This window comes from Carassius carassius, chromosome 4 (assembly GCF_963082965.1).
Source record: "Carassius carassius chromosome 4, fCarCar2.1, whole genome shotgun sequence".
Classification (NCBI taxonomy): Eukaryota; Metazoa; Chordata; class Actinopteri; order Cypriniformes; family Cyprinidae; genus Carassius; species Carassius carassius.
Window position 1 is genome coordinate 42,652,238 of NC_081758.1, and position 14,157 is coordinate 42,666,394.

The window sequence follows — 14,157 nt, forward strand, 5'->3', positions numbered from 1 at the left end:
CATTCTGCTAAAACCTGTTTTGTTGCAAATTCGAAGCTGTATTGAATCTAAAGCACTTCTCGGTTTATGCATTCATCTGGATAGAAAATCAAAAAAAGAAGTACACTACAAATCAATTGTACAGACAATTCAACTTACCAAAAGAATCCGAACTAAATAAACAACTCAAATCCTTTAATACATGCTCAGTGAATTTCTTCACATCAAAATTAGCAGCTTGTTTTTCAGCAAGAGTTTTTTCCCCTGGGATAATCAGGTGATTTTTTCCTCCACCGAGCTCTGCAAATGAGGGAAACATACATTATTGAGGTATATAATCGACAGTGTATAATTCTAGTTTGTCCATCTTCTGTTAATTACTATTTTTATTGGCCAAAAAAAAAATATTTTTGTATGTTGCCTTATACAGTTTTGCTGTTCCATCGATTATTTTTTCTGGTTCTTCTACTGAAATGTTGCTGAAGAACCAAAAGACCTTGAATTTGTTAAAACAACTTATTTTTAAAACAATATATATATATATATATATACATTCAAATCTCAAATTAGCTCAAAATAACAAGAGGCCTCTAAATGAATTCTAGCAGACTTTAGGAAAATCCGAGCGCCAACCTCCCGCTCTCTCTCGTGAGGCCAATAAGGAAGTGACTAAAACTGCAATTCATCGACTGGCCGCTTGAGGCTGGCTGCAAAAGGGAGTCAGTCCCATAGACTCCCCATGTTAAAATGCCCAACTTTACAGCAGGAAAAAACATGTTTACAGCCTGGTTCAAAAAATGATTTTGGTCTTAATAGCTAATTTTGTCCTTCATGACAACTGTGAGGGGGGTGAATTTTTTTTACAACTCATCCGTTTAGATTATATAAAGACTTAAAGTTCTGCATAATTAAGGGCGTGGCCACTTGAGTGACAGGAAGATTGCCGCTGCAGACACTGCCGTCGCGCTAGGTGGGCGTGGCTACAGCAACTAGCTCCCGCCTTTTTGCCCATTTTTGATTGTCCGGGAGAGTCGCGCTGCCAAGATGGCGACGGCTCGCTCTACACACTTTAGGCTTCAAAAACTCTCTTCAGTAGTCTACGTGTGACGTCACGGACACTACGTCCATATTTTTATACAGTCTATGGGAAAATCTCACCTTCCAGTGTTGTTTTGATGGTCTGAACAAGAGCAGAATAATCTTTGCCATTTAAAACAGCGAGATTCACTTCCACAAGATCTATGAGCACCTGGTAACACTTGTATGCAGGTGGGGCTTTTGGTTCTTTTGAATAAAACACACATTAAACAAACATTAACACACTGCAGAATGTCTTGATTGTAAGAACTTTACACCCCCAAAATCATAATGTTCAGATATCAGGAGTTTCCTACAAGAACAAGCAAACATACACACAACATTCTCATGATATACATACAAAAAGTAGTTAAAAAACATATAATTTGTAACAAGGAGTCGGAGGCGTTCGGATCCATATGCAGCATTTATTCCACAGAATGGTAATACAGGCAGAGATCAGGAATGGCGTCAGGTGTCAGGGATAACCAGAATCGTAACCAGAAACAAGCAGAGATCGGGACAGGCAGCGGAGAATCAGAGTCAGAATACACAGTCCAAAGGTCAAAACACAGGAATAACAAACACAGGAAAAACCTCTTGGAAATGTCAGACTGGCTAAACAAGACTTCGCAGTAAGTGAGAGTGAGTGTGCTGCTTTTATGTGTGTGTGTGAATGAGGTGCAGGTGTGGCAAGGAAATTGGCTGATGAATGAGGTGCAGGTGTGGCAGGATGATTGTGATGCAGTGACTCATGGGTAATGTAGTTCAGGTGTGGTGCAACAGTATAAGAGGTGCTAGTGTTCAAGTGACATCTGGTGGTTGATGGGTGGAATGGTCCTGAGTGGAGTGCCCTCTACTGAAGCTCATGGGCACTCCATCTAATGATCGTGACGTAATTGAACATATATTTTTGTATTATTATTATTATTTTCTTATTCTTTAACAAAATATCTTATATAAACTTATCTACAAATAAATGCAGAAATACAAAGAATACGGTACCTTTCATCATTTCCTCAAACGTGTCCGATTCTATTAGAGGTGTTAAATCTTTAAAGAGACCTGGGGGGGAAATCCATTACAATCAGAGTTCACATGATAATGAAATGACTGTCAACTTTAGGCAGAACTTAATCTTCAAATGCAGCTTCACCTTTTATTATTTGCCAGAGGATCTCGCCTCGATCAGCTAAAGCACTGCCACACAGAGCTGTAGAAAATACATTTAAAAGAGTTTACAACAAAAGAAAAAAAATGGCTATAATATAAGTCTTAATGGATGGTTTATCACATTTGAGCTCTTAAATTGTTCAGCATAAATTATCTTTTATTTACATCACTGTTTATTGAGAAGTTTTATGTTGAAAAAAAATAATATACTGTTAAAACTGCTTTTAATTACATATTACTAATTGTAATGTTGTTAGCATTTCAGCTTTGACACAAACATTATAAGTTCAGTGCACATTGATATCGCAAATATTAATGAACTCTCTTGTGACAGTTTGTTACCTTGCAGGTACATCATGTCCATTTCAACCTGAGGATTTTTCTTTGAGCCATTTTCAAACTTGCTGCCGAAGGTGGAGGTTTTCACAAACGCTCCAGTGAGAGAATAACCAGCTTCAAGTGGACTGATCTCAAACCAGGGGTCTTCTATGTCTGCAGACAGAAGACACCACCATATAACAGCTGACACGAGCACAATAACACGGTTTCTTTCTCTTACACAAACCAACACAGACCTCCTCCCTTCTCCTTCTCTTTTTTGGACTGCTTGTCAATCACTGTGTAGATGGGAAACGGGTCTTTACTGAGATGGTCCCACTGATCTGTGAGTGTGACTTCGTCGATCTGTAGAGAATATATATTTTACATTTTTCATCTCACTGGTGGAAACATCCGAAGATAAACGTAAGCAGTTCTTCTAACACCATCATAAATATAATGCTTTGACACAAATTCATTTTTTATTTTTTTGTGTGTGTGTTTTGGAAAAACACGGACAAGCAAAAAGTTCTGAGTGACTTTGTCAAGGGCTGAATAGTGATGGCTAGACAATGGGGTCAGAGTACAAAACAGCAAAGCTGCGTCCGAAATCGCATACTGCGTACTGGGTACTACATTTGAATTTGAACGTACTATTCGACCGTTAGAAAAGTACGTTCTATATAGTATGAATGTGGGTAGTATGAATGGAATTCGGACGTACTACATCCGCCATGTTGACTTTGTCACGTGACATACGTCGTCACAACAGCGCGTAAATTTAAAGAGCCCAATCTACTGAGCGAACATGATATAAAATCGGTGATGTTTTTCGTTATTCTTACCGCTTTTGTCTGCGTTTTTACGTCATTTGAATTAACAATTCAAAGCAAGCGTCGGTCAGCTGTTCGCAGATCACGCCTTCGTTGACAGCTTGTAAATCCTTTACAAAATCTAAATTTAGCTTTTAATTTTCTACCTCAGAATAACAGCAGCTACCTCTGTGAACAGAATGACAGCCTGATTTTATGTAAGGATATAAAGTAATTTATTGTAATAAATAAATACAAATAAAATTACACAAAAGAAACAAAAGGAACATAAATTAATTAATAAACTTGAATGAATGCATAGACAAATACACACACACAAACACACACACACATATACACGCATCACAATATATACATAAATACATACATAATATATACATTATAGACAATATACACACACACATACATATATACATATATATATATATATAGATATGATTTTTATATTTACAGACTGTGAACAGCATCATACAGGCTGCTGTCACTGGCCTTCGACATCCAAGAGCTGCATAACAATGTGCACAGAATGAGCAGGTCAGTCATGGGGATTTCGAGGAGGCTGATGACCTGGAGGCAGTGGAAGCAGCTTTTCTTCTGGTAGCTGGCACAATAGATGGCTGTCACATACAAATTGAACCTCTAGCAAGTGAAGCCCAATGTTATCTCAACAGGAAGCGGTTTCATTCTGTTCAGCTGCAGGTGACCACCAGGAGAAGTACCTTGATATGTTTGTTGAGTGTCCCGGGTCTATGTATGATGCCAGGGTGCTGCAGAACAGCTCTATTTACACTGAAGGCCTGTATCCACCTGCAGGAAAACACATCCTGGGAGATGGTGTGTGTCCTTGTTTGAGTGCACACATCTGCCTCATCACTCCATACAGAGAGCCTGAACAGAATCCTGCACAGGTTTGATTCAACACCAATGATGCTCGTGCACAGAACATTGTTGAGAGAGCCTTCAGGATGATGAAGACAAGTTGTGCTCCATCTTCTTCTTCTTCAAGGCCCTGGAAGTGAGTCCTGTCTTTGTGCCAGATGTAGTTGCATGCTGTGCAGTGCTCCATAACCTCCGTCTTCTGAATGAGGACATTGTTGATCCACAAATTGTAGAGGATCATGACGATGATACACTGGAACCCCAAAACACAGAAGCAGGCACAGGAGAGCATGTGTGGGACAATCTGAGCACAGCTGTGTCACACCAGACGACCGTGTGCAGCTCTTCAAGAGCAGGATTACCTGTAGGACAGTTGAACAGGTTAAGACTCTGCAAATCACTTCATGTTCTCATAGTGCTATTGTTTAAGCTTCTGTAAGTTATGAAGGTAATTTTAAGACTGTCAAATCGAAATATACATATATTAGTCATTTAAGAAATATACATATAAATATATATACTATAAAATCACATAAATATGTATAAATAAATACACATGTAAATATTTAAATTTAAACGTATGTGTATTTATATATACACATAAATATATTACACTCATAACTGGGAATTCATATTACAGTTATTTGAAAATCTAGCAACATATCACATAACATATCATACCAACATATTTACAAGTTTAATTTTACAATATTTATTACTTTATCCCTGGGGTAAATTTTAGATTTCCACTGTTTTTCACTCATTTTTGATACCCAAATTTAAAGTCCTCATCTTGTACACATACAGTTACTGAACTGAAGCTGCTGAAGTTTATTTTCCTGACATTATTATAGAAATGTCTTAAGAAATTCCCTTTTGGTGTTGCTTTAAGCTCTATTATACTACTTTATGAAAATGTTAATGTGGTTTTGTCTGAAGCTTTGTGCTCTTATCCATGTAGAAATGAAAAATAAATAAATAAATAAAGAGAATCATTTTAAATGTGACTTGGTGTATGGGTATTTCTCTAAAGTGTGGCACCCATTCTCAAGACAACATTCTTCAGATGTTAAGATGTTGCTTGTTTAAAAAACAACTGGAAACTGCTACAAAGTGTGCACACAAGTGCTTCAAAAGTTATTTGCTATTAAGCACTTTGCAACTGACAAAATAGCAACTGGAAATACCTGGAAATTCATATTATAATAAAAACAAAACAGCATAAATCAGTGATGATCCTAACATAAATACATGTAAAGAGTGTGTGTAGTTAAGATTAATTTTAATTTATATACTTACTGACTTATGCTTTCCAGTGAGTAGGGTTTCATCAGTGGATGAGAACAAGAGTGTATTCATCAGTCTATGTAACATCAGAACAGGATTTACACATTACTGATGATTTATGATCAAACTGAGGCACCTATTAACAATAGTTTGCCATGTAAGTTATCCAACAATTTTTTTTAGCAAAATATCAACACTAGTAAAATGTAAATTAACGTTAAAATTTTGTAACTTTATCTCATTAAATTACTTAACGAGCCGTCTGTAGAAAGCAGCATTAACAAGCTGAGGCACAGCCTCTGATCGATAATGATTATTAAACATATTTTTAAACTCAATTTACAAAATAGTCTCATCAGTTTACAATGTGTAAAACTTTAACAAGTCAGTCGTTTACTTGGATTAGGTTAAACAAGTACACTTTAACCACAATGAACAACGTTTATCCATAAGGTACTTACACTTCAAAACAGCGGCGTCACGATTTTCTGTTATTTTCGAATATGAGTATGACGAGTCCTCTCCCGTGGCCTCATGGGATAGAGTAGTGCCCATCCTATGCATACTACGGAATTCGGGCGGAAGTAGTAGGCCATCCGGGTACATTTCGCCTACTGTTTTTCGAATACTAAGAATTCGGACATACTACTTGCTTCGCATACTGTTTTTCGCCTACTATACAGTATGGAAGTATGCGATTTCGGATGCGGCCCAAGTCTTGAGGTTTTTCAGTCTGCACTGGTTAACCGGGTTCCAGTTGATTACACATCACGTTCACATGTTGAGCATATGGGGACTAAGTAATGTAAATTTATTCTAGCTACATAAACAAGTTATATGAATGTAAAGTCTAATGTTAAAGTCTGTTTTTAACATTGACATAAGGTAGCCACCATTGAATTGACACCAAATGATGCGTCTTGCTTCATCATTTACATTTACATTTACATTTAATCATTTAGCAGACGCTTTTATCCAAAGCGACTTACAAATGAGAACAATAGAAGCAGTCAGGTCAACAAGAGAACAACAACAGTATACAAGTGCAAGCTCATCAAGGTCGGATTTGATCAATCTGCCTCGAGTTCAGATGGTATTTACAAGTATAGGGTGGGTAAACCTTGAAAGCCTCACTGAAATGCTTGATTTAGAATGTTCTGTCACAATTTTCTTGTTACAGCGGGTTACAACATTAATACACGACATGGAACAAAGGCAATGACATAACTACTTATAGCAAACAATCAGGGTAACATGACACAAACTAACCAATGAACAAACAGAACTGAGAACCACATGACAAGACCATAAACCAATAGGTGCGTTTGACTTGAAGCACCGCTACAGACAGCGCTTGCAGTTGGAGGCGGAGTTGAAAATGAAGCCGTCAAGCCAGACACTTTCTGCTCCCGTTAGAGACACTTATGCGGTTTTTGCTTACTTTATCACATATGAAGTGAATTAAATGCAATATTTGTCATATACACAGACGTTTCAGAAACATTTTCATGAGAAACAAACACTTTTATATATAGTGCTTAAAACAGCGCCATCTTTTCAAGAATAAAGTTCAACATAATCATATATACTATTTAAATACTAATAAAGTGGTAGTATATATACTTTTATCAGTGTTTTATGATAAACGTGACTCAATACAACATTGCGACTACAATACAAAAAGGGTTTTACAGTTCCTAAAACACAGATTTGTTGCCATTATTGGAACTGAAAAGGTTTGTTTAACCCGAAACACACGTGATCGTTGTCATGCGGTAATTCTGGCCAATCGTGCAGCAGCTGTGTCGTCATCAGCGCTCCTGCAGCCGCTCTGGAAAAACTGCGGCGGCTGAGTCAGCCGGCTGCTCTCGAAATGCTCTCGTGGTACTTTGAAGCCACACGTAATAGTCATGTGGCGTCGGCGCCGTCTCAAGTCAGACAAAATTTCTAACCGGCATGCACTGCTTCAAGTCAGATTGCGATCGGTTTGCACAGTGCTGCATGAAGTCGAACGCACCACCTACTAAGCACAAGCCACATGACTAAAACAAACAATCAGAACATGACACATGAACCAAAGAACCAATCAGAACATAACACACAGACAAGGGAATCACATGACAGAACAAGGACCAAGACTTAACTCCAAAATAATAGACATGAAAGCAATGAACAAGAAACACGAACAAAACCCAAACCCCACATTACAGTTATACGTACAGTGTTTTTATTCAATTTCTGAAGGTAATTTAATCGTTGTATAATTAAATCCAAACATTTTAGGTAATGTAATCTGACTACTTTTTGACTCAAGTTTCAAATGGAATTTTTTTTTTAAAATTATTTTACCATTAACACAAGAATACTTTTTGTACGCAAAGAAAACAAAAATAATGACTTTATTCAACAATGTGTCTCCACCACGTCAACCTGGTGCCACTTTGGATAATATCCACTTAACATAAACAGCATATGCTATTCTGTGTCAGCTGCGTCACATGGACACATTGTTTATCTTATTATCTTAAAATCTCAGGGTACTTCAGTACTTCAAATTTATTTATGGCTGACAAAAAGTGTGAGAATTCTATCTCCCCCTTGGACTGCCTGTGTTCCGTGTCTTATGTTTTGCTCCCCATGTGCTCCCCATGATCCAGTTTCTCCTGTGCTGATAAAGCTAATGTTTTCAGGTGTGTTTTGTCTAGTTCCCCTCATTTAGTTCTGCATATAAATTCTGTTCTGCCCCTTGTTTCCTGTCCAGTGTCTAACGTCAACCCCAGTGCTATGTGTTTGTTCTTTCCAGTGAGTCTTTTATTTTGGTTAAATAAAGATTATTCCTCTTGATACTCTCCATCGTCTCCGAACCCTTTTGTTCCTGCACACTAGCAAACCCTGACAAAACATTAAAACCAAAAATATTAAGTAAATACAGATACAGCTGACTGATTGATTTAATATGCGCTGTGTACCCATAAATACACATGAACTAGACGAAATGACTAGCAGCATGGGCACTACCTTCTCTAATACATCAGAAGTTGCCCCCATCAAATTGTAAAAGGTTAGAGAAAATCCTACTGTGCCATGGTACAACAGTATTACCCATTATCTCAAGAAACAAACTCATAGTCTTGAGTGCACATGGAGAAAAACTAACATGGAAGTTTTTAGAATTGCGTGAAAAAAACGTATGTCAAGCTATAGACAGGCCCTAAAAGCTGCCATTGCCAAGCATATCAACAAACTCATAGAAAATAACCAAAACAATTCAAGGTTTTTATTTAGCACAGTGGCTAGATTAACAAATAACCAGATGCCACTTGATCTAAATATTCTCTCACAGTTTAATAGTAATGACTTTATGAATTCTTTCACTGCATCACTAGATCATGACATACTCATAGATTGATTACAAATCATAGAGGTAAAATATACAGGTATTCAAGGGCAGGCTTTAAGATGGTTTAGTTCCTACCTGTTCTATTGCTACAACATTATTTATTTATGGGGAAGTCGTGGCCTAATGGTTAGAGAGTCGGACTTGCAATTAAAGGGTTGTGAGTTTGAGTCTCGGGCCGGCAGGAATTGTGGGTGGGGGGAGTGCATGTACAGTGCTCTCTCCACCTTCAATACCACGAATTAGGTGCTCCCTTGAGCAAGGCATTGAACCCCCAACTGTTCCGCCGGGCACCGCAGCATAAATGGCTGCCCACTACTCCGGGTGTGTGTTCACAGTGTGTGTGTGTGTGTGTGTGTGTGTGTGTGTGTTCACTGCTCTGTGTGTGTGCACTTTGGATGGGTTAAATGCAGAACAAGAATTCTGAGTATGGGTCACCATACTTGGCTGAATGTCACTTCACTTTAAATGGGGAGTCATCTCATTTATCACCTGTAAAATATGGAGTGCCACAAGGATCTGTCCTAGGTCCTCTGCTATTTTCAATATAGATGTTGCCCCTTGGTAATATCATTAGAAAATATGGGATTAGTTTCCACTGTTATGCTGATGATACTAAACTATATATCTCAACAAGACCAGATGAAACTTTAAAATTATCTAAGCTAACAGAGTGTTAAAAATGTAAAAGACTGGATGACCAATAATTTTCTCTTATTAAATTCAGATAAGATGTACAAAAAACATACAAAAGTACACATGATCTCTTGGATTGCAATTTGCAATTAGACGACTGTACTGTTACTTCCTCTACAGTCAAAAATCTGGGTGTAATATTAGACAGCAACTTGTCTTTTGAAAATCATATGTCCCATGTTACAAAAACAGCATTCTTCCATCTTAGAAACATTGCCAAGCTACAAAACATGTTACCTGTTTCTGATGCAGAAAAGCTAGTTCATGCATCCATTACCTCTAGACTGGACTATTGTAATGCCCTGCTATGTGGTTGTACTGCCTCTTTAATAAACAAGCTACAGATACTGCAAGATGCAGTGGCTAGAGTCCAGGATCATATTACCCCAATTTTACAGTCTCTGCACTGGCTACTTATTAGGTTCCGTATTAGTTACAAATTATTATTACTTGCCTACAAGGCCCTAAATGGTTTAGCTCCTGCATACCTAACTAGTCTTCTACCACGCTACAACCCATCACGTAGTACCTAGGATAGCAAAGTCCCTTTGCTATCCTAGAGCTTTTTCGCATTTGGCTCCCAAACTCTGGAATGGCCTTCCTGATGAAGTTTGGGGTTCAGACACACTCTTTCTGTTTAAATCTAGATTAAAAACACATCTTTTTGGCCAAGCATTTAAATAATGCATCTCATAATCTTGTACTGCAGTTATATCCGATCAAATGCACATAAGTATTCTTTAGCTTGGGTTAAACAAATCAATTTTGCTTGTTTGGAACATCAGCTATGCTAATTATGTCTCATTTTGTTTCTCTGTTTTGCCACGGGATTGACATCCGATGGTAACTAGGATTTACACAAGCTCCAGTCTGGATCCTGAACACCTGAGAAGAAATTATGCTGACCCCTCAGAGGACCTGAAACAACATACAGAACTACCAAACTTTGCTTTAAGTTTGATTGCATCATATAATAATTGCTGTTTATAGTTTTCATCATCTGTTTGATTTTGTCTTTAATTGATTTTTCTGCCATATGTATATTAACTGACAGTCACCACTGATAAGCTACTACTAATTATTGTAGAAACTTTTTTTTAAAGTTGCTTTGCAACGATTTTATCATAAAAAGCGATATACAAAACAAAACTTTATTCCAAAGACATAAATAATCCAATTAATGTGTTCATCAGTAGTTAATGCAATGTTGAAATGTTGAGAAAACACTTCTTAAAACTCAAATGATTTTTGAATTAATAAATTATGAATAATTTATTGCCATTGTGTGAATAATATATAATCATGTTAACAATAAAAATTAACTAGTCTGATCATGAGTATTTAAAAAATATATACTGTATAATCCAAAAGTATAAAAAAAAATTGTATCTAATTGTGTAATCCAGATTACATTTAAACAGTTACTATTTATCACTTGATCACACATGAACACCACCACAAAGTCGCAATTACAAGTGGGAACCTCAAAATTTTCTTTAAGGACAGAAATTTCTGAGTTTGAATCGTGTCAGTAAGAGAAGTGGTGGCGTTCACATACAATCAACAGAATCCCTCAAAAAGACTTGAACTGATTTATTCTCCAACAAGCGTCGCCCAACAGCAATATGACAACTCATCCGGAGCTTCTTACATGTTTCCTGCATCACACCGATGATGGACGTGCTTTCTTTCTGTTCATTCAAAAGCTGCTTTATTAACTGTAAAATTAAACTTCAGTGAGACTTACTGAGACTTCAGTAATAATAGGCCTGCTACAGTAATATGGTTGAAGAGTTTGTCTTGTTTCTAGAATGAATTATGTCCACATAGTATTAATTGGAGAAAATCTGTGTAATAATTGGTATGACTGTACCTTATTCCTTAAAATGTTTGTCTTATTCAAAATTGTTTGTTTTTCTTGTTTCCATACCACTTGCTTGGGATTGAATTACAGTATGTTTACAGTATATGTGTTTCAAGTTCCTCAGCATTCCATGATCAACAATTTATACAGCACTTTAAGACTGACTGTAATTACTGTATATCATGCAGGGTTGTGTTGTGAATAATTACAGACCTCCTTCACATATGTTGTGATGGCCATCACTGCCCAGATGTCAGTCAAGCTGAAAAAGTCTTTCTTGTGATATTTCTTTAGTTTGTCAAATTTGTCTCCCCAGCTGACTCCTGGACCGCTGAGTCTCCTGATGATTTTGTCTGTCACAGTTTCTAGTTTGGTGGACCAGTCTGGTTCTTGGTATAAGGAGGCCATGCACCTTGAGAGAAGAACATACTGCTTTCATTTTTGACATTTAACCCAATTCAATCTCTGTGTTTGTGGTTTCTCAGGGTTTGTACCAGGTGGATCCAGAGACTCCGCTCAGATAAAGGATGCAGTCCAGAAGACCCGCTTTATCAAGCTGAACCAGGGATCCCAGCAAACCCACCATGGCTCTTTGTCCTCCTCCAGAACCCAGTAATGCAATGTTTGGCACTTCATCCTGAAATACACAAGCTTAATCAGCTACAAAAACATTTGTAGGAAATTTAAAGAAACAATAGCAGGCAGATATATGAAGTATAAGAGGATTTACCTGACTGCAGTGTATCTTGAGTTTCTGCAAGCTTTGAAAAACAGTTTCTCTCCTTCTGGCTACAAACTCCTCCTCATTTGTATGTAGAGAGTGTGCGATTCTCACCTCGCCGCTGCATAAAGACAGATAAACAAATCAGTGCTGAATTTAATATCACTTACTATTTTAGGGCCACAACCACCAGATTGAGGGGGGCAAATCCCCCTTAATATTGAAAAGTAATTGTGACTTTTTACCTGTCTATCTCACATTTATGCAACTGTAAAAATACGGTCAGTTTTTTTTCCCTCAGAATCGGACATTATATCTCAAGAAACATGATTTTATGTCTCACAATTCTGAGAACATACGTCAGAATTTCAAGATATAAACTCACTATTGCAAGAAAAAAAAGTTCAAAATTTAAGAAAAAAGTCAGAATTGCGAGTGATAAACTCACAATTGCGAGAAAAAAGGTCAGAATTCGGGAAAAATGTCAGAAATCTGACAAAAAAATGTCAGATTTGCCCATTTATATCTCACAATCCTGAAAAAAAAATTCAGAATTACAAGATGTAAACTCACTATTTTGACTTTATTTCTCACAGTTGCGAATTTATACCTTGCAATCCCAAAATCTAAATAAAGAAAAAGTTTTTTAGAAAAAAGTCAGAACTGTGAGATAAAAATTCATAATTACCTTTTAATTTTTTATTCAGTGGCAGAAACGGCCAAGGGCCCCCTAAAATGGTTTTCATATACAGTAGGCCTACGGGATGCTCATTAAGTGCGGACATGCGAGCGGTTGCTGTTCAGGTGTTAATTATTATGACAACCTCCTGCATGTGATAGTGATAGTGATAGTGAAGTGACATTCAGCCAAGTATGGTGACCCATACTCAGAATTTGTGCTCTGCATTTAACCCATCCGAAGTGCACACACACAGAGCAGTGAACACACACACAGACACACAGTGAACACACACCCGGAGCAGTGGGCAGCCATTTATGCCCGGGGAGCAGTTGGGGGTTCGATGCCTTGCTCAAGGGCACCTAAGTCATGGTATTGAGGGTGGAGAGAGAGAGAACTGTACATTCAACTGTACATGCACTCCCCCCACCCACAATTCCTGCCGGCCCGGGACTCGAACTCACAACCTTTCGATTGGGAGTCCGACTCTCTAACCATTAGGCCACGACTTCCCCATGTCTGCGCTGAATGTGCTTCTTGTGTTTCCTGCTTGTAGCAAATGAAAATATCATGCATCTGAAGCTGTAATTAAATACTGAGCAACAGTGTGTATTAAATGTTTATTGTTTTAAATGCCGCTCATTTATGAGAAGGACCCAATTAGAGGACGCATGAGCAGTTACTTTTGTGGTTGATATAATCCTTAGGTGTAAATGTAAACATTTCCTTTTCGTAATTGTCTTCAAAAAGTTTCAATGGCATTTTCATTTGATCATTTGCCTAGCACTGCTGTGTGACGTTCCAAAAGCGCCTCCTACTGGTGGAGAATGAATGTGCATTTTCAATTATCCAGTCTGCAGTTTTTGTTCGGACCAATGCAAAAATCAGCAGAACCCAATTTTACCAATTACGATATGTTCCTGGATCTTTATTGACCCTGGAACAACTTTGTGATTAACCAGTCATACTTGCAGAACCAGTTTATAGTTTGTGTGAAGTTTAGGCTTACAATCAGTCTTTGTTGCTTGTACATCACTTCCTCTTATATTAGGGAAAACTAATGGTTAACGTTAGGTTTAATTGTAGAGATATGGTCAAGATTACATTTTTTGAATTAAAATGTTGTTCCAGGCTCCCAATTCACTAAATCCATCCCTTGTTATGGCCTTGTGCTATTTAATATATTTTTGATTTTAGATTTGAACACAACTAACTAAAGTTTATTTTGAAGTCATTAACAGAATGATCGAGTTT

The 14,157-nt window shown here is 37.4% G+C and overlaps 1 protein-coding gene across 1 annotated transcript; it reads right to left on the reverse strand.

The window, feature by feature from the left end:
* Positions 1 to 2,176: 2,176 nt before the first annotated feature.
* LOC132140093 (cytosolic phospholipase A2 gamma-like) lies at positions 2,177 to 12,370 on the reverse strand. The gene is made up of 6 exons (XM_059548908.1): positions 12,234 to 12,370; positions 11,998 to 12,140; positions 11,717 to 11,915; positions 2,805 to 2,913; positions 2,572 to 2,721; positions 2,177 to 2,269 (listed from the first exon to the last, which is right to left on the reverse strand). Exons 2-6 carry the CDS (start codon positions 12,087 to 12,089, stop codon positions 2,190 to 2,192), a joined length of 630 nt encoding a protein of 209 aa, XP_059404891.1. The 5' UTR covers positions 12,090 to 12,140; positions 12,234 to 12,370; the 3' UTR covers positions 2,177 to 2,189.
* Between the last annotated feature and the right edge of the window lie 1,787 nt (positions 12,371 to 14,157).